We start from the raw sequence: 20,265 nt of genomic DNA on the forward strand, positions 1-20,265 counted from the left end.
ACACACACACACACACACACACACACACACACACACACACACTTATCTACTTATCTCACCTGTTCATATCGACAACAGGCAACACCATTTAGCCATCTTAGTGGATAAGATTGTGTGCTGCAAGTGTGATGTCATTAAAGAGGGTATTCTATTTTTACTCAATCCTCTGGTCCACTTGGCGCGCAAGGGTAGTCTATGTAACACATGAAGAGTTTACTGTCTGTAGGGCCACATCACTGGATACCAGTCTATGTAACACATGAAGAGTTTACTGTCTGTAGGGCCACATCACTGGATACCAGTCTATGTAACACAGGAAGAGTTTACTGTCTGTAGGGCCACATCACTAGATACCAGTCTATGTAACACATGAAGAGTTTACTGTCTGTAGGGCCACATCACTGGATACCAGTCTATGTAACACATGAAGAGTTTACTGTCTGTAGGGCCACATCACTGGATACCAGTCTATGTAACACATGAAGAGTTTACTGTCTGTAGGGCCACATCACTGGATACCAGTCTATGTAACACATGAAGAGTTTACTGTCTGTAGGGCCACATCACTGGATACCAGTCTATGTAACACATGAAGAGTTTACTGTCTGTAGGGCCACATCACTGGATACCAGTCTATGTAACACATGAAGAGTTTACTGTCTGTAGGGCCACATCACTGGATACCAGTCTATGTAACACAGGAAGAGTTTACTGTCTGTAGGGCCACATCACTAGATACCAGTCTATGTAACACATGAAGAGTTTACTGTCTGTAGGGCCACATCACTGGATACCAGTCTATGTAACACATGAAGAGTTTACTGTCTGTAGGGCCACATCAATGGATACCAGTCTATGTAACACATGAAGAGTTTAATGTCTGTAGGGCCACATCACTGGATACCAGTCTATGTAACACATGAAGAGTTTAATGTCTGTAAACAGGATAACGTCCCATAGACTGTAGTGGAGCATCACTGGCTAACGTATTCTGCTCTTATCTTGAGATAGCAGACCTCAACAGGAAAGGCTGCAGACGAGGCTGGCTCTCAACCAGAGCTACATAGGACAGGTCTATTGATGAAATCATTTGACATTTTACTTGAGTAGCCTGATATTATTAAGGTCTATAATCAATATAAGACTACTACCCTGATGGCCCTGTCTCCTGTCAGGGTCTCTTCCTGACCCTCACACCCTGTGGTAGACCACAATAACTACTGACCTTCACAGACTGGTGTTGGGGAAGACAAGAGCTCTCACTTCAAACACACACAGGTCCATGGGGGCTATGTTGTATTGACATCAGTAACCTTTACCTCGAGGGAACCAGGAAGTACCTCATGTGGTGTTCTCTGTATGTTTCCTTACCGTATGAGACGAGATACAGTATGTCTGTGTGTACGTTTCAGGTTACACACAATAGGAAGCTGTGTTGACGTTACGAGAAAGCAAGCTTCAATCAAAAAGGCATTACTCTCAGACATCAAACCAGTCTTCAAACCGATGACAATACCATAGATACAATATCAATGGAAAGCCCACATAGACTTCAGAAAACGCTCCTCATCCATCATGCTTTTGGGCTGACTGATTTCCTCTTCTCAGCTCTTCTGACAGTTGTATCCTCACCTCAGAGAGAGAGAGAGAGCGAGAGCGGGAGAGCGAGGGCGAGCGAGAGCGAGAGCGAGCGAGAGCGAGAGCGAGAGCGAGCGAGAGAGAGAGAGAGAGAGATCAGTCAGCCTAAAAGCCTGATGGAGGATGTTTATTATCTATTTCACTTGCTTTGGCAATATAAGCATATTTCCCATGCCAATAAAGCCCTTTAAATGTCATTGAGAGAGAGCACAGAGATCAAAACATCACAGTTCACAGATGGTCTTTGCTGTATTGCTGTGTGCTGAACCAGGCAGTAACTCTGTGAGTGTCTAGCTCAGGTCAAATAAGATACCTTTTATTTCTCTATTAGTGGTTAGCCACAGGGTTTTGTTTTCTTCTGTCTTTGCTGTATGCTGATCTTGGCAAGAACTCTGATAGTCAGTCAGGAGATCTAACAGTCAGTCAGGAGATCTAACAGTCTGTCAGGTGAGAGTAACTCAGGAGATCTAACAGTCAGTCAGGAGATCTAACAGTCTGTCAGGTGAGAGTAGCTCAGGAGATCTAACAGTCTGTCAGGAGATCTAACAGTCAGTCAGGAGATCTAACAGTCAGTCAGGAGATCTAACAGTCAGTCAGGTGAGAGTAGCTCAGGAGATCTAACAGTCAGTCAGGTGAGAGTAGCTCAGGAGATCCAACAGCCAGTCAGGAGATCTAACAGTCAGTCAGGAGATCTAACAGTCAGTCAGGTGAGAGTAGTTCAGCAGATCTAACAGTCAGTCAGGAGATCTAACAGTCAGTCAGGTGAGAGTAGCTCAGGAGATCTAACAGTCAGTCAGGAGATCTAACAGTCAGTCAGGAGATCTAACAGTTTGTCAGGTAAGGGTAGCTCAGGAGATCTAACAGTCAGTCAGGAGATCTAACAGTCTGTCAGGTGAGAGTAGCTCAGGAGATCTAACAGTCAGTCAGGAGATCTAACAGTCTGTCAGGTGAGAGTAGCTCAGGAGATCTAACAGTCTGTCAGGAGATCCAACAGTCTGTCAGGAGATCTAACAGTCTGTCAGGTAAGGGTAGCTCAGGAGATCTAACAGTCAGTCAGGAGATCTAACAGTCAGTCAGGAGATCTAACAGTCTGTCAGGTAAGGGTAGCTCAGGAGATCTAACAGTCAGTCAGGAGATCTAACAGTCTGTCAGGTAAGGGTAGCTCAGGAGATCTAACAGTCAGTCAGGAGATCTAACAGTCAGTCAGGAGATCTAACAGTCAGTCAGGAGATCTAACAGTCAGTCAGGAGATCTAACAGTCAGTCAGGTGAGAGTAGCTCAGGAGATCTAACAGTCTGTCAGGAGATCTAACAGTCAGTCAGGAGATCTAACAGTCAGTCAGGAGATCTAACAGTCAGTCAGGAGATCTAACAGTCAGTCAGGTGAGAGTAGCTCAGGAGATCTAACAGTCTGTCAGGAGATCTAACAGTCAGTCAGGAGATCTAACAGTCAGGTGAGAGTAGCTCAGGAGATCTAACAGTCTGTCAGGTAAGGGTAGCTCAGGAGATCTAACAGTCAGTCAGGAGATCTAACAGTCAGTCAGGAGATCTAACAGTCAGTCAGGAGATCTAACAGTCAGTCAGGTGAGAGTAGCTCAGGAGATCTAACAGTCTGTCAGGAGATCTAACAGTCAGTCAGGAGATCTAACAGTCAGTCAGGAGATCTAACAGTCAGTCAGGAGATCTAACAGTCAGTCAGGTGAGAGTAGCTCAGGAGATCTAACAGTCTGTCAGGAGATCTAACAGTCAGTCAGGAGATCTAACAGTCAGGTGAGAGTAGCTCAGGAGATCTAACAGTCTGTCAGGAGATCTAACAGTCAGTCAGGAGATCTAACAGTCAGGTGAGAGTAGCTCAGGAGATCTAACAGTCTGTCAGGAGATCTAATAGTCAGTCAGGTGAGAGTAGCTCAGGAGATCTAACAGTCTGTCAGGAGATCTAACAGTCAGTCAGGAGATCTAACAGTCAGTCAGGTGAGAGTAGCTCAGGAGATCTAACAGTCAGTCAGGTGAGAGTAACTCAGGAGATCTAACAGTCACTCAGGAGATCTAACAGTCAGTCAGGAGATCTAACAGTCTGTCAGGTGAGAGTAGCTCAGGAGATCTAACAGTCTGTCAGGAGATCTAACAGTCAGTCAGGAGATCTAACAGTCTGTCAGGAGATCTAACAGTCTGTCAGGAGATCTAACAGTCAGTCAGGAGATCTAACAGTCAGTCAGGAGATCTAACAGTTTGTCAGGTAAGGGTAGCTCAGGAGATCTAACAGTCAGTCAGGAGATCTAACAGTCTGTCAGGTGAGAGTAGCTCAGGAGATCTAACAGTGTCAGGAGATCTAACAGTCTGTCAGGTGAGAGTAGCTCAGGAGATCTAACAGTCTGTCAGGAGATCCAACAGTCTGTCAGGTGAGAGTAGCTCAGGAGATCTAACAGTCAGTCAGGAGATCTAACAGTCTGTCAGGTGAGAGTAGCTCAGGAGATCTAACAGTCAGTCAGGAGATCTAACAGTCTGTCAGGTGAGAGTAGCTCAGGAGATCTAACAGTCAGTCAGGAGATCTAACAGTCAGTCAGGAGATCTAACAGTATGTCAGGTAAGGGTAGCTCAGGAGATCTAACAGTCAGTCAGGAGATCTAACAGTCAGTCAGGAGATCTAACAGTCTGTCAGGTAAGGGTAGCTCAGGAGATCTAACAGTCAGTCAGGAGATCTAACAGTCTGTCAGGTAAGGGTAGCTCAGGAGATCTAACAGTCAGTCAGGAGATCTAACAGTCAGTCAGGAGATCTAACAGTCAGTCAGGAGATCTAACAGTCTGTCAGGTAAGGGTAGCTCAGGAGATCTAACAGTCAGTCAGGAGATCTAACAGTCAGTCAGGAGATCTAACAGTTTGTCAGGTAAGGGTAGCTCAGGAGATCTAACAGTCAGTCAGGAGATCTAACAGTCTGTCAGGTGAGAGTAGCTCAGGAGATCTAACAGTCAGTCAGGAGATCTAACAGTCTGTCAGGTGAGAGTAACTCAGGAGATCTAACAGTCTGTCAGGTAAGGGTAGCTCAGGTCTACCAAGGCCTCTGGGTTTAGATTCAGTAAATTAACAGCTAGTTGTTTTCTTCTGTCAATTAAGTTATCTACATTGTGTGGTGTATGCTGCATGCTGGGTGCTGATCCAGGAAGTAACTCTGGTAGTGAGGGTAGTTCAGGTCAGCCAAGGTTTCATGGTTTTACCGTATTTAATCAGTAAGTGGCTAGCTAGTTTTGTCGTCTCTGTGCTGTGTGCTGGGTCAGCTGTGGACACCCAGGGGATATCCTGACCTGCTCCCTCTCCCTCTGGGTCAGCTGTGGACACCCAGGGGATATCCTGACCTGCTCCCTCTCCTTCTGGGTCAGCTGTGGACACCCAGGGGATATCCTGATCTGCTCCCTCTCCCTCTGGGTCAGCTGTGGACACCCAGGGGATATCCTGGCCTGCTCCCTCTTCCTCTGGGTCAGCTGTGGACACCCAGGGGATATCCTGACCTGCTCCCTCTCCCTCTGGGTCAGCTGTGGACACCTAGGGGATATCCTGACCTGCTCCCGCTCCCTCTGGGTCAGCTGTGGACACCAGGGGATATCCTGACCTGCTCCCTCTCCCTCTGGGTCAGCTGTGGACACCCAGGGGATATCCTGACCTGCTCCCTCTCCCTCTGGGTCAGCTGTGGACACCCAGGGGATATCCTGACCTGCTCCCACTCCCTCTGGGCGGACTCTGTCATGCATCACCTCACTCACTCACACTCACACTCACACACACACACACACACACACACACACACACACACACACACACACACACACACACACACACACACACACACACACACACACACACACACACACACACACACACACACACACACACACACACCTTACATGTACCATGTCCTGTATCTGTCTATCATCCTTATGTCTTCGCTTGCCTACATGGAGCTGGTTTCTATTTTATTAGAGAGATAAATGGAGCTGGTTTCTATTTTATTACAGAGATAAATGGAGCTGGTTTCTATTTTATTACAGAGATAAATGGAGCTGCTTTCTATCTCATTACAGAGATAAATGGAGCTGGTTTCCATCTCATTACAGAGATAAATGGAGCTGGTTTCCATCTCGTTACAGAGATACATGGAGCTGGTTTCCATCTCATTACAGAGATACATGGAGCTGGTTTCCATCTCATTACAGAGATACATGGAGCTGGTTTCTATCTCATTACAGAGATACATGGAGCTGGTTTCCATCTCATTACAGAGATAAATGGAGCTGGTTTCTATCTCATTACAGTGATAAATGGAGCTGGTTTCTATCTCATTAGAGAGATAAATGGAGCTGGTTTCTAACTCATTACAGAGATAAATGGAGCTGGTTTCTATCATTACAGAGATAAATGGAGCTGGTTTCTATCTCATTACAGAGATAAATGGAGCTGGTTTCTATCTCATTAGAGAGATAAATGGAGCTGGTTTCTAACTCATTACAGAGATAAATGGAGCTGGTTTCTATCATTACAGAGATAAATGAAGCTGGTTTCTATCTCATTACAGAGATAAATGGAGCTGGTTTCTATCTCATTACAGAGATAAATGGAGCTGGTTTCTATCATTACAGAGATAAATGGAGCTGGTTTCTATCATTACAGAGATAAATGGAGCTGGTTTCTAACTCATTACAGATATAAATGGAGCCGGTATCTATCATTACAGAGATAAATGGAGCTGGTATCTATCATTACAGAGATAAATGAAGCTGGTTTCTAACTCATTACAGAGATAAATGGAGCTGGTATCTATCATTACAGAGAGAAATGAAGCTGGTTTCTAACTCATTACAGAGATAAATGGAGCTGGTATCTACCATTACAGAGATAAATGAAGCTGGTTTCTAACTCATTACAGAGATACATGGAGCTGGTATCTATCTCATTACAGAGCTGAATAGAGCAACCATCCATTTCTTTATTTCTGCCTCTGATGAATGAATACATCTAATCTCATTTTAATAATAAACAGATTCTATCAGTTCTGATTTAGGGTCAGGTAAGTAAGTGTGTGTGTCTGTGTGTGTGCGTGTGTGTGTGTGTTTCAGTGGGTGCGTACATGTGTATCCATGTGCGTATGTTTGTGTATCTTTGCGTGTGTGTGTGTGTGTGTGTGTGTGTGTGTGTGTGTGTGTGTGTGTGTGCGTGCGTGCGTGCGTGCGTGCGTGCGTGTGTGTGTGTGTGTGTGTGCGTGTCCCAGTTTGACATCCTGACACATTTCAATAATCAGTGTTGAAAATAAATCTGAGGATGTAATTGATTGAACATGAATTTGACATCTGTACTGTAATGAGGCTCTGTAATTGGATAAACCGTGTATCTGAGGTCACAGATGACTGCAGACCAAGGATGTGTGTGTGCTGTCAGACAGATGAGGGACATCTAACCCTAACCCAACCCTAGTCTCAGCTCTCTGCCTTCATCGATCCCTCAGGCAAAAACCGGCCCAATGTTCTACCCTCTTCAGACCAGACTGACTTGCAATATGCAGACAGAACAGGAAGTTGCAATAGGCCCTGTGCAACCCAAGGTTTGATACCAGCACAAACAGAAACCCTCTCAACTCTAACCCTAACCTGTTATCTACCCCTTCCTGCTGTCGGAAAGACTAGGGACATCTAACTCTAACCCTTAACCTAACCCTCAACTCTAACTCTAACCCTTAACCTAACCCTAACCTGTTATCTGCCCCTTCCTGCTATCGGAAAGACTAGGGACATCTAACCCTTAACCCTAACCCTAACCCTCAACTCTAACCCTAACCCTTAACCTAACCCTAACCCTAACCCTCAACTCTAACCCTAACCCTTAACCTAACCCTAACCCTAACCCTTAACCTAACCCTAACCTGTTATCTACCCCTTCCTCCTGTTGGAAAGACTAGGGACATCTAACTCTAACCCTTAACCCTAACCCTAACCCTCAACTCTAACCCTAACCCTTAACCTAACCCTAACCCTAACCCTAACCCTCAACTCTAACCCTAACCCTTAACCTAACCCTAACCTGTTATCTACCCCTTCCTCCTGTTGGAAAGACTAGGGACATCTAACCCTAACCCTTAACCTAACCCTCAACTCTAACTCTAACCCTTAACCTAACCCTAACCCTATCCCTCAACTCTAACTCTAACCCTTAACCTAACCCTAACCCTAACCCTCAACTCTAACCCTAACCCTTAACCTAACCCTAACCTGTTATCTACCCCTTCCTCCTGTTGGAAAGACTAGGGACATCTAACCCTAACCCTAACCCTAACCCTCAACTCTAACTCTAACCCTTAACCTAACCCTAACCCTAACCCTCAACTCTAACTCTAACCCTTAACCTAACCCTCAGCCCTAACCCTAACCCTAACCCTTAACCTAACCCTAACCTGTTATCGGCCCCTTCCTCCTGTTGGAAAGATTAGGGACATCTAACTCTAACCCTTAACCCTAACCCTCAACTCTAACTCTAACCCTTAACCTAACCCTAACCCTAACCCTAGCCTCCATCCTAACCCTTCCTGCTGTCAGGTGAGCTATGTCTCGTTGCCGTGGAGATAACCTCACTAGGGGTTAATATACAGGGAGCCAGGAATTGAGAACCATTGTTGTAGACTTCTGTCTGAGTAATACATGTCCTGTATGTGACTCATGGGTTTGGCCTGAATTTTCTGCCGGAACTTTCTAATAGATAAACCCTTTATTCAGAAAGAACGTGTGTTACCCTTGAATATGAATGAATAACATGTGGCTAATGTAATAATATGTGGCATTAGCAGACACTTTTATCCAAAGAGACTTACTGTGGTGAATGTATACATTTGTATGGGGGGGGGGGCAGGTGTTACTTGGCAGGTGTCAGTATGATGAGTGCACCTCCCACTGAAACCCAGACATTTAGTTTGAACCCCACAGTACCGTAATGATCAGACCCAGAGACAGAGACCCAGAGCTCAGACCAGTCCAACCCAGGGGAAGAGGCCTCCACCCTGGCCTTCTCCCTCTCCACCTCCCCTCCCCTGGAGAGACAGCAGGTGCCCTTTAAAACTGACAGGCTTTTCTTCTCCAGGCTCACCCAGGCTCTCAGGGATCATTACTGAACTGTTAGTCCCAGGGGTCCACTGTTCTGTTATGTGGTGGGTAGGAGGTCTCAGTATGTCAGTTCAGTACTGGATATGAATAAGAATGGAGAAGAAAGGAGGATCAGTGTGTGAAATTGTAGCATTGTAATGCTTCTCTGAAATACAAGTATAAAATAGTGTTTTCAAATGGCTTATGTTGTTGCCTTGGCAAGACAATGACAAAGGTGTTGGCTGATGCAGAAACAGACTGGTACTCAGCAGGTTGTAATTGGATCACTAGGTGCACTCTACAGTATCACATATGCTGCTTCTCTGTGGGCTCAGGACATAGGACTAACAGGACACCTCCATCTCCTCCATCTGGTGAATGGTAGGGACTTGGGAATGATAGGGACTTGGGAATGCTAGGGACTTGGGAATGCTAGGGACTTGGGAATGGTAGGGACTTGGGAATGCTAGGGACTTGGGAATGGTAGGAACTTGGGAATGTTAGGGACTTGGGAATGGTAGAGACTTGAGAATGTTAGGGATTTGGGAATGGTAGGGACTTGAGAATGTTAAGGACTTGGGAATGGTAGGGACTTGAAATGTTAGGTTCTTGGGAATGGTAGGAATTTGGGAATGGTAGGAATTTGGGAATGGTGGGGACTTGGCTGTGGGAAGAGTCTAGCTTTTGTGATACTGACTCACCCCATAGACACCTAGTTATTCCTGTACAGTATATATAGGTTTAAGACTCTTCTGTCTCCCACCACATAGACACCTAGTTATTCCTGTACAGTATATATAGGTTTAAGATTCTTCTGTCTCCCACCACATAGACACCTAGTTATTCCTGTACAGTATATATAGGTTTAAGACTCTTCTGTCTCCCACCACATAGACACCTAGTTATTCCTGTACAGTATATATAGGTTTAAGACTCTTCTGTCTCCCACCACATAGACACCTAGTTATTCCTGTACAGTATATATAGGTTTAAGACTCTTCTGTCTCCCACCACATAGACACCTAGTTATTCCTGTACAGTATATATAGGTTTAAGACTCTTCTGTCTCCCACCACATAGACACCTAGTTATTCCTGTACAGTATATATAGGTTTAAGACTCTTCTGTCTCCCACCACATAGACACCTAGTTATTCCTGTACAGTATATATAGGTTTAAGACTCTTCTGTCTCCCACCACATAGACACCTAGTTATTCCTGTACAGTATATATAGGTTTAAGACTCTTCTGTCTCCCACCACATAGACACCTAGTTATTCCTGTACAGTATATATAGGTTTAAGACTCTTCTGTCTCCCACCACATAGACACCTAGTTATTCCTGTACAGTATATATAGGTTTAAGACTCTTCTGTCTCCCACCACATAGACACCTAGTTATTCCTGTACAGTATATATAGGTTTAAGACTCTTCTGTCTCCCACCACATAGACACCTAGTTATTCCTGTACAGTATATATAGGTTTAAGACTCTTCTGTCTCCCACCACATAGACACCTAGTTATTCCTGTACAGTATATATAGGTTTAAGACTCTTCTGTCTCCCACCACATAGACACCTAGTTATTCCTGTACAGTATATATAGGTTTAAGACTCTTCTGTCTCCCACCACATAGACACCTAGTTATTCCTGTACAGTATATATAGGTTTAAGACTCTTCTGTCTCCCACCACATAGACACCTAGTTATTCCTGTACAGTATATATAGGTTTAAGACTCTTCTGTCTCCCACCACATAGACACCTAGTTATTCCTGTACAGTATATATAGGTTTAAGACTCTTCTGTCTCCCACCACATAGACACCTAGTTATTCCTGTACAGTATATATAGGTTTAAGACTATTCTGTCTCCCACCACATAGACACCTAGTTATTCCTGTACAGTGTACATAGGTTTAAGACTCTTCTGTCTCCCACCACATAGACACCTAGTTATTCCTGTACAGTATATATAGGTTTAAGATTCTTCTGTCTCCCACCACATAGACACCTAGTTATTCCTGTACAGTGTACATAGGTTTAAGACTCTTCTGTCTCCCACCACATAGACACCTAGTTATTCCTGTACAGTATATATAGGTTTAAGACTCTTCTGTCTCCCACCACATAGACACCTAGTTATTCCTGTACAGTGTACATAGGTTTAAGACTCTTCTATCTCTTCCCTGTTCAGGTGAATGGCAGGGACTACTCCAAGGCCAGCCATGACGAGGTGGTGGAGGTCATCAGGAGAGACCCCATCGTGGTGCAGGTCGTCCGTCACCATGGCAACCCCGCCCACTCACACCAAACACTACAGGAAGTTCACGTGGTGGACGTGTGCACGCAGACGGACATCACTTTCGAACACATCATGGCCCTGGCTAAGCTGAGGCCTGCTACTCCACCTGTACCTGACATCTGCCCCTTTCTGCTGTCAGACAGGTGAGGGGCATCTAATCCTAACCCTAACCTTAACATTAACCTTATCCCTTACCCTAACCCTAGCCTTAAACCTTACCGTAATCCTAGCCTCAACCCTAACCCTAACCCTCAACCCTAACCCTAACCCTCAGCCCTAACCCTAACCCTCAACCCTAACCCTCAACCCTAAACCTCAACCCTAACCCTCAACCCTAACCCTAACCTGTTATCTACCCCTTTCTGCTGTCAGACAGGTGAGGGGCATCTAACCCTAACCTTAACATTAACCTTATCCCTTACCCTAACCCTAGCCTTAAACCTTACCGTAATCCTAGCCTCAACCCTAACCCTAACCCTAACCCTCAACCCTAACCCTAACCCTCAGCCCTAACCCTCAACCCTAACCCTAACCCTAACCCTCAACCCTAACCCTAACGCTAACCCTCAGCCCTAACCCTCAACCCTAACCCTCAACCCTAACCCTAACCTGTTATCTACCCCTTCCTCCTGTTGGAAAGACTAGGGACATCTAACTCTAACCCTTAACCTAACCCTAGTCTCCATCCTAACCCTTCCTGCTGTCAGGTGAGCTATGCCTCGTTGCCGTGGCGATAACCTCACTAGGGGTTAATATACAGGGAGCCAGGAATTGAGAACCATTGTTGTAGACTTCTGTCTGAGTAATACATGTCCTGTATGTGACTCATGGGTTTGGCCTGAATTTTCTGCCGGAACTTTCTAATAGATAAACCCTTTATTCAGAAAGAACGTGTGTTACCCTTGAATATGAATGAATAACATGTGGCTAATGTAATAATATGTGGCATTAGCAGACACTTTTATCCAAAGTGACTTACTGTGGTGAATGTATACATTTGTATGAGTGGCCCTTGGATGGTTCTCCTCAACATGGAGATGCTTTATTATGGGTTACATCAACCTGATGTGGTTGATCAGAGCCTCTACTGTATCATGGAGGACAACAGCATTACTGCCCCCCCAGTACAGCTGATCACATCCCTTTAATGTCATTAGGATGCTCTCCAACTGGCATGTAATAATTGTGTCTGCAGTGCAGCCAGACTGCTGCATCCATTTCCTTTAAGAGTTTACAAGGTGATTAAAAACAAATGGAGTGACTGTTATACAGCGCTACGTTCATTCTCAGTCTATTTATAGGTCTTTACTGGGCCAGAAATGAAATACATTTGTCCTATAAACTACAAATCATCCGTTCCCTCGTCTGTGCTACGGCTGATAAGGGGGAGGCAGTATGGATGCTGTTGTGATTCTAAATAACAGTGATGTTACTGTGGGCTGGTTATACCCAGGGCTGACATGTGTCTGTATACATGCCAAGTAACCATCTGTAAATCAATATATTACTGAGGAGACAGAGATGTCTTTTTACAGGTTATTTTTAACAGGTTATTTTTACAGGTTCTTTTTACAGGTTCTTTTTACAGGTTCTTTTTATAGGGTCTTTTTACAGGTTCTTTTTACAGGGTCTTTTTACAGGGTCTTTTTAACAGGTTCTTTTTACAGGGTCTTTTTAACAGGTTCTTTTTACAGGGTCTTTTTACAGGTTCTTTTTACAGGGTCTTTTTACAGGGTCTTTTTAACAGGTTCTTTTTACAGGGTCTTTTTACAGGTTCTTTTTACAGGGTCTTTTTACAGGTTCTTTTTAACAGGTTCTTTTTACAGGGTCTTTTTAACAGGTTCTTTTTACAGGGTCTTTTTACAGGTTCTTTTTACAGGTTCTTTTTACAGGTTCTTTTTATAGGGTCTTTTTACAGGTTCTTTTTACAGGGTCTTTTTACAGGGTCTTTTTAACAGGTTCTTTTTACAGGTTATTTTTAGCAGGTTCTTTTTACAGGGTCTTTTTAACAGGTTCTTTTTACAGGGTCTTTTTACAGGTTCTTTTTAACAGGTTCTTTTTACAGGGTCTTTTTAACAGGTTCTTTTTACAGGGTCTTTTTACAGGTTCTTTTTACAGGGTCTTTTTACAGGGTCTTTTTAACAGGTTATTTTTACAGGTTCTTTTTAACAGGTTCTTTTTACAGGGTCTTTTTACAGGTTCTTTTTACAGGTTATTTTTACAGGTTATTTTTGCAGGTTCTTTTTGCAGGTTTTGTCACTTACATGGGTTTTTTGTCTTGTTAAAACATGTCCATGTTTAAAATGGCACAACGTGTGTTTAGAGCCCTGCCATTAGTTGCTTTACTGGGGGTTGTAAAAGGGATTTTATGTTAGCGACCAATATGCACAGCACAGGGAGAAAGGTGTTGAAATCAGCTTGCTACTCACACATCTGTCTTTCTCCTCTTCCCCTCTCTCTTCCTCTCATTCTGTCTCCCCTCAGCTGTCACTCCATCCACACAATGGAGCATGAATTCTACGAGTGTCCAGAGTACCTCTCCAACACCCCAGCTGAAGTGGACAGGCCAGAGGAGTTTGAGTATGAGGTAAATCAATATGGAGCCACACAAGTTCCTGCGATGACAATTCTCCCACAGCAGTTATATTGACAAGTCATGTGTCTATTGGTCAAATATAGTGTTTCCTGCTTATTCACTAAAACGCTAATTACAACCACATCTCCCCCGCAGCTCGTTATGCTATCGGAATGATAAAGATTATAATACCGCTATGAATCTTACTACCTCAATTTGGTATGTTTTCCCTACAAACAATGACACATTTCAGATACACTTGGAGTGTTGAAAAATAGCCTGTCTGGGAGGCTGGGTGGAGATTGTAATTTGTGTCAGAGAGGCAGTGACCGTGGGAGACGTGAGGTGAGGTGAGGTGATGGGTGACGTGGTAGTGTGTGTGTTTGTGCAGTGGTGCTGCTCGTATAATGGGTGGCGGTGGTTCGCTGCACAGGATTCTGGGTCATTAGTGTTCCTCTGCTGTCAGCTGTGGTTTAACGGCCACTTCTGACTAAATGGACGGATGTCTCTCTGTGTGAGAGAGGGATGAGAGACGGCGTGAAGTTTGAGCACACACTCACAGGCACACACACACACACACACACACACACACACACACACACACACACACACACACACACACACACACACACACACACACACACACACACACACACACACACACACACACACACACACACACACACACACACACACACACACACACACACACACACACACACACACACACACACACACACACTCGCAGGCAGGCGGACACACACACACACACACAGTCTGGTCAACCCAACTGAGGCAGGGTCAGTGTCAGGTCGTGACCTGATTACTGTTGTTATGGCTACTCCTTCCCCTCACACAGCTGGCCCTCAGTTACTCTTTATTCAGTCAAGTGTATCTAACTGTACCCTGAATGCCCTTGCTCCTCAGTAGCCCTGGCAGCTCAGGGACATTAGCAGTGAAGGATGTGTTTAGCCTGGCTTCACACTACTGCCGTGTAACTTAAGGACAGCTACAGGGCAGCGGTGGGACGTTTTTTCTTCCCAGTGACCCGCTATAAAAACAACACACAGATACAGATGATCTTCTAATCAAGACTAGCGTGGTCTCTCTAGGCGGTGTCTCTCTGACCTCAGTACATCCACAGATTATTACTAGATCTCGTGCTGACGAGTATGAGGTTGTGTCCTGTAGCCCTACACGAGTTAATGTACTGTCTGCACGAAACACTGGGATTTCTCACTTTAATCTAACCTCAAACATCTCCAGATTACAAGGTTGTGTCCTGTACTACTCAGTGTGATTGTTCTCTCTAGTAATGCCCTCTGACAGTAGGGAGCTAGTGTTATCTGATCTCTCAGTACATGGTAGTTAATCAACAGTCATGGTGCGTTTGTGTCAACCACTTTTCTCGACCGTTCTGAACCGTTCTAAACTGTGTGGAAGTGTGGAGTCTACTCGCCAGTAACAGCTGTCCTAGTCAAAAGTGCCCTGCCTCCTCTGTTTGTCCTCTGTTTGTTGTGGCTAGATGTCGAAGAAATTCATTTATTTTTTGAATCAGTCATCTAATCTTTCCCAACTGCCACCCGGAATCCTTTGGAAATTAGGCTATCCCTTTAATTAGGCTATCCCTTTAATTGGCCTATCCCTTTAATTAGGCTATCCCTTTAATTGGCCTATCCCTTTAATTAGGCTATCCCTTTAATTGGCCTATCCCTTTAATTAGGCTATCCCTTTAATTGGCCTATCTCTTTAATTGGGCTATCCCTTTAATTGGCCTATCCCTTTAATTAGGCTATCCCTTTAATTGGCCTATCCCTTTAATTAGCCTCTCTCTTTAATGAGGGTATCCCTTTAATTAGCCTATCCCTTTTAATTAGGGTATCCCTGTTATAGTGCCTTCTTTTGACCCCCTGCCTTCCAACTGTAACTTCACACGTAAAATACCTTTGGCAGAGCAAAATATCAAACTGTAAAATGATATCTTTCTGTTTCTTCCCAACACAGCAGTGACCAAACAGACCAGGGTTAATACACCTGCAACATTAAGGGAACACGCTGTGTAGTAAATGCCATTGGTGCGACCATCGAAGACGTCCCCAGTGGGACACCCGTCTGTGTTTTATTTGATATGAGGTTTTAGTGCTATTGATGTACAGACCACCCTCTGGGCAGTGGACATGTGTTACCATGGTGAGGAGAGATTAGGAACCACACAACAAGAATAAGCAAAGACCACAGGAGGTGGAATGTCATTTATCAGACAATAATTCAACATCAATTGCAGTCTTAACTGGTCTGGAATGATGCATCTTTAGTACCAATGCCACAGCATGTCATGGTGATATTGGGTTACTTGTTGAATTTGTTTGAGTGATACAGTTGGTTTACATTTTAAAACACACACACACACACACACACACACACACACACACACACACACACACACACACACACACACACACACACACACACACACACACACACACACACACACACACACACACACACACACACACACACACACACACACACACACACACACACATATTATTTCACCCTTTGCAGAGACTTACTGGAGAACTGTGTGTTACTCCCTATGAGCTATGTTGATCAACATGTTGGTCTTGGTAAAGTTGAGGCACCAAAGTATGTGTCAGTTAAAGGGGAATCTGGGCTTGTTTTCATCATGTTTGAGGTGTTTCTAGGACAGTGAGATGTGTTTCACACATAACTGCCCAGGAGGAAGGCAGGTCAGGGCATCACACTCTGAATTATACACCCTATGACAGCTTCCGGTGTATTGATGGTGGGTGGGGGCGAGATCTGAAAATGAATGTAATCCTACTTTGTGGTATTTCATGAAGGCTCTATGTTAAACTGATCACACTATATGGTTTTTGTGGGTGTAGATATGGTTGTCCTTGTTCGACAGAGCCATTGGACGTCTTTCAGCGATGTTCCTATCATCGGATTCATTGCTAAATATACAAGCAGATACATCGTTCTCAGTCTCGTAAAGACTACAATTTGTGTTGGGTGGTGCTTCATGGTCTGGCCCCTGTCCCTCCTCCAAGAAGTTTTTTTTTAATTAAAGATACTATATCAGCAATTCTATTTTTTACCTCTAATTAAGAATCTTCCGTTTCGCTGTGAAGGAAAAAAATCGATGGTATCTCATCACGTCTCAGCTGGCGTCGAAATGGATTCCCTAGCAGTCCAGTCTGGTAATCCCTCTGGTAATCCCTCTGGGAATCTTTGGTCACCGCATCATTCTTGATAGCCGCAAGCCACTAGGAGGATCAGGGTGAATCTCTGGTAGGTAGAGCAGTGAAGGTAGCACATTTGTACGATTGTTGTAATTAGCACAGCAAGGCACAGAACCCCACATGGCATGATGACAAACAATAGTGAAAACAAAAGTTTACAAAGAAATCTTCTGAGATTACTCTGTGTTGGTCATTCGAGGTAAACAATGGCATCATTCAAGTTTGTGGGCACGCCCCATCTACCTAGCAGGCGGTATCAGCATTCGCTATGAATGCTGGACTTTGTAGTTCACTATGAGCACATTAAGTCAAAACTTCCCGATACTAACAGTGAAATGAAAATGCCCGAGTTCTAGCTTATAGTTTGGATAATTGTGATGTTTATGATGAAAACATCACGTTGTTAATATTGTAATGGCTATATGCCATGGCAAGGCCAGGGTGACATGGAGTCTGAACCCCACTAGAGTGAATGGTGAATATTTCATCACCGTGGTAACCACAGCCTACTCAGCAATGGGGATCTACACTGGCTCCTAGCTGAATATCCTCAGTAGAAATGACCAGAGGGCCTTAATGCTGGAAGTGTCTGATTTTGAGAGCTTCTGTATAATTATCTCATACTTATCTCACTTTAGAAAAGGATAATTCACCCTTCTGTGTCACTAACCTACTTCCTACACAATGAATGAAGTCAGTATCGTATGTTCTTGGCAACAAGCTTAGTGACAATTCTCAGAGAGTAAGCTCAGAGTACTCATAAAGCGTTTCAGAGTGCTGATCTAGGATCAGATCCCCCCTGTCCATTCATTATAAACTGAAAGGCTAAACCGATCCTACATCAGCACTCCTACGCTGAGACGTTTTTGGAATATGGGCCCAGCTCTTGAACTTGAAAAGAACAAGGTCATTATGAAGTCTGTGCAGGTAACACATCTCTGTTGGACTCTCTTCCTTCTCTCCTCTCCTCCTCCTCTCCTCCTTTCCATTGGGAATTCTCTCTGTTCTGTTCTGTCTCTACAGCAGGTAGAGCTCTGTCGGCTCAACAGTCAGGAGAAGTTGGGTCTGACGCTGTGCTATCGGACTGACGATGAAGAGGATACAGCTATCTACGTCAGCCACGTAAGCACCCCCACCACCATCAGCATCCTTAGGAGACATGGGCCCAATTCAGACTTAGGAAATGTACGTCTTTCCTACGCACTTCTCAGTAGTTGATATTCAGACTTACTTTATGCAGGTCCTTTAACGGGCTTTGCAGGCGTGGCTTCCTAGCATGCTGAATACATTTAATTCAACTGCTGAAAAAACTCCCACTTACTGGCAACAGATTTTCCTGTGGAGTTTTCATTTAATATGGGTTTCAGTACATTTATGTAAAGCCATCCCTTTAAATTTGGTGTACCTTATATTATAATTTTCTCAACAGGCTCACTAGAATAGATGGAGAGAACGGTTCAGAATATTAGGAATCAATGAAAGAAAACCATACATTGTAAATACATGCATATCGTGTCCTGTTCACCACCAATTGTTTGATTGTAAAATACTCTGATCTTGTATATTATTTAGGGTTAGGAAAGTATTTATGAATAATTTCATAAAAGTTTGGAGAGCCTTTACGCACAAAATATATTGGTGACTCAAAAATGCAGTGGTTTGATTCATCCTTAAAGTTTCCATATTCAATTGTTCAATCCATGACATATTGAAAGGTGAGAAAAGTGTACAATAGGGGTGGAACAGTAGTCCTATAAATCTACTGTAATAATCCTCACTGACCATAGGACCGTGATGACAACGGTCCAGTCGTGGTGAACCGTGCACCAGGGTCCCAGTTTAACCTGCTACGTGTAGTCTGAGTTCCAGAATTGATTCAAATAGGCTACGTCCTAAATTATTTCACAACTTGTAATATGTTAGCCTAATATGGTCTACTATTGCTAGCAATCCTCAGGAACAAACACATGAACGTGACAGAGGAAGGTAAACTAATGACGTAGTGGAATGATGCAAAATGTAAGGAAAGGAACACTAAAGGGACAGTTCTAAATGAATGTGAGTATACCTGAAGGTGACTACCGATAGTGATTCATATTTAACATGATACAAGTTGTAAAAAATACAGTGAACAGTCCAGGCATATAGTTAAAACATTCTAGAAATCATAAATCAACTCGGTAGCTATGTTTCAGTTTGCTGCCATATGACTGGTTTCACATTTGTCTCCAGTGATCATAAGGTGAAATGGAACTAAAACAATGTATATTTAAAATCCCCTTTTCCAAATGGCTTATTCATTCACTACATATCCGTCGCCAAACCCACTGGCTCCAGGTCATCTATAAGTCTTTGCTAGGTAAAGCCCCACCTTATCTCAGTTCACTGGTCACCATAGCAACACCCACCCGTAGCACACGCTCCAGCAGGTATATTGCACTGGTCACCTCCAAAGCCAACACTTCCTTTGGCCACCTTTCCTTCCAGATCTCTGCTGCCAATGACTGGAACGAATTGCAAAAATCTCTGAAGCTGGAGTCTTATATCTCCCTCTCTAACTTTAAGCATCAGCTGTCAGAGCAGCTTACCGATCACTGTACCTGTACACAGCCAATCTGTAAATAGCACATCCAACTACCTCATCCCCATATTATTACTTACCCTCTTGCTCTTTTGCACCCCAGTATCTCTACTTGCACATCCTCATCTGTACATCTATCACTCCAGTATTAATGCTAAATTGTCATTATTTTAGCCTCTAGGGCCTATTTATTTCCTACCTCCCTACTCTTCTACATTTGCACACACTGTGCATAGATGTTTCAATTTTTCTTTTCTTTTGTGTTATTGACTGTACATTTGTTTATGTGTGACTCTGTGTTGTTGTTTTTGTCGCAGTGCTTTGCTTTACCTTGGCCAGGTCACAGTTGTAAATGAGAACTTGTTCTCAACTGGCCTACCTGGTTAAATAAAGGTGAAATAATATAAATAAACATTTTAAAAAATGACCTAGCTCTTATCAAATTCTCATCAATCAAATGTATTTATAAAGCCATTTTTACATCAGCCAATGTCACAAAGTGCTACACAGAAACCCAGCCTAAGACCCCACACGGCAATTGGTCTTATCAATAGGTCTTATCAATAGGTCTTATCAATAGGTCTTATCAATAGGTCTTATCAATAGATCTTAACAATAAGTGTTATCAAAAGGTCTTCTCAGTTAGTACATGAGAGTACATGGGGAATGGTGTTATTTCTATCTGAACAAAGAAAGTAGATGTTTCTACACTTGGAACTGACAAGTTGCTCGACCACATTTATTGTTTCATGGTGCATAAGGGTGGTGGAATTGTGAGGGAATTAT

General features: G+C 43.7%; 1 protein-coding gene across 2 annotated transcripts in view; it reads left to right on the top strand.

Annotated features, from left to right (window-relative positions):
• Positions 1 to 20,265, top strand: part of pdzrn4 (PDZ domain containing ring finger 4) — a 110,505-nt gene that overhangs the window by 71,878 nt on the left and 18,362 nt on the right. Inside the window, exons 2-4 of one of the 2 annotated variants that reach the window (XM_045700320.1) lie at positions 10,950 to 11,200; positions 13,542 to 13,644; positions 17,922 to 18,020. In XM_045700320.1, the coding sequence (XP_045556276.1) occupies positions 10,950 to 11,200; positions 13,542 to 13,644; positions 17,922 to 18,020 (453 nt within the window). The remainder of the gene's footprint in view (positions 1 to 10,949; positions 11,201 to 13,541; positions 13,645 to 17,921; positions 18,021 to 20,265) is intronic. The other variant, XM_045700321.1, reaches the window with a different exon arrangement.

The sequence above is a fragment of the Salmo salar genome, chromosome ssa17 (assembly GCF_905237065.1).
Source record: "Salmo salar chromosome ssa17, Ssal_v3.1, whole genome shotgun sequence".
Taxonomy (NCBI): Eukaryota; Metazoa; Chordata; class Actinopteri; order Salmoniformes; family Salmonidae; genus Salmo; species Salmo salar.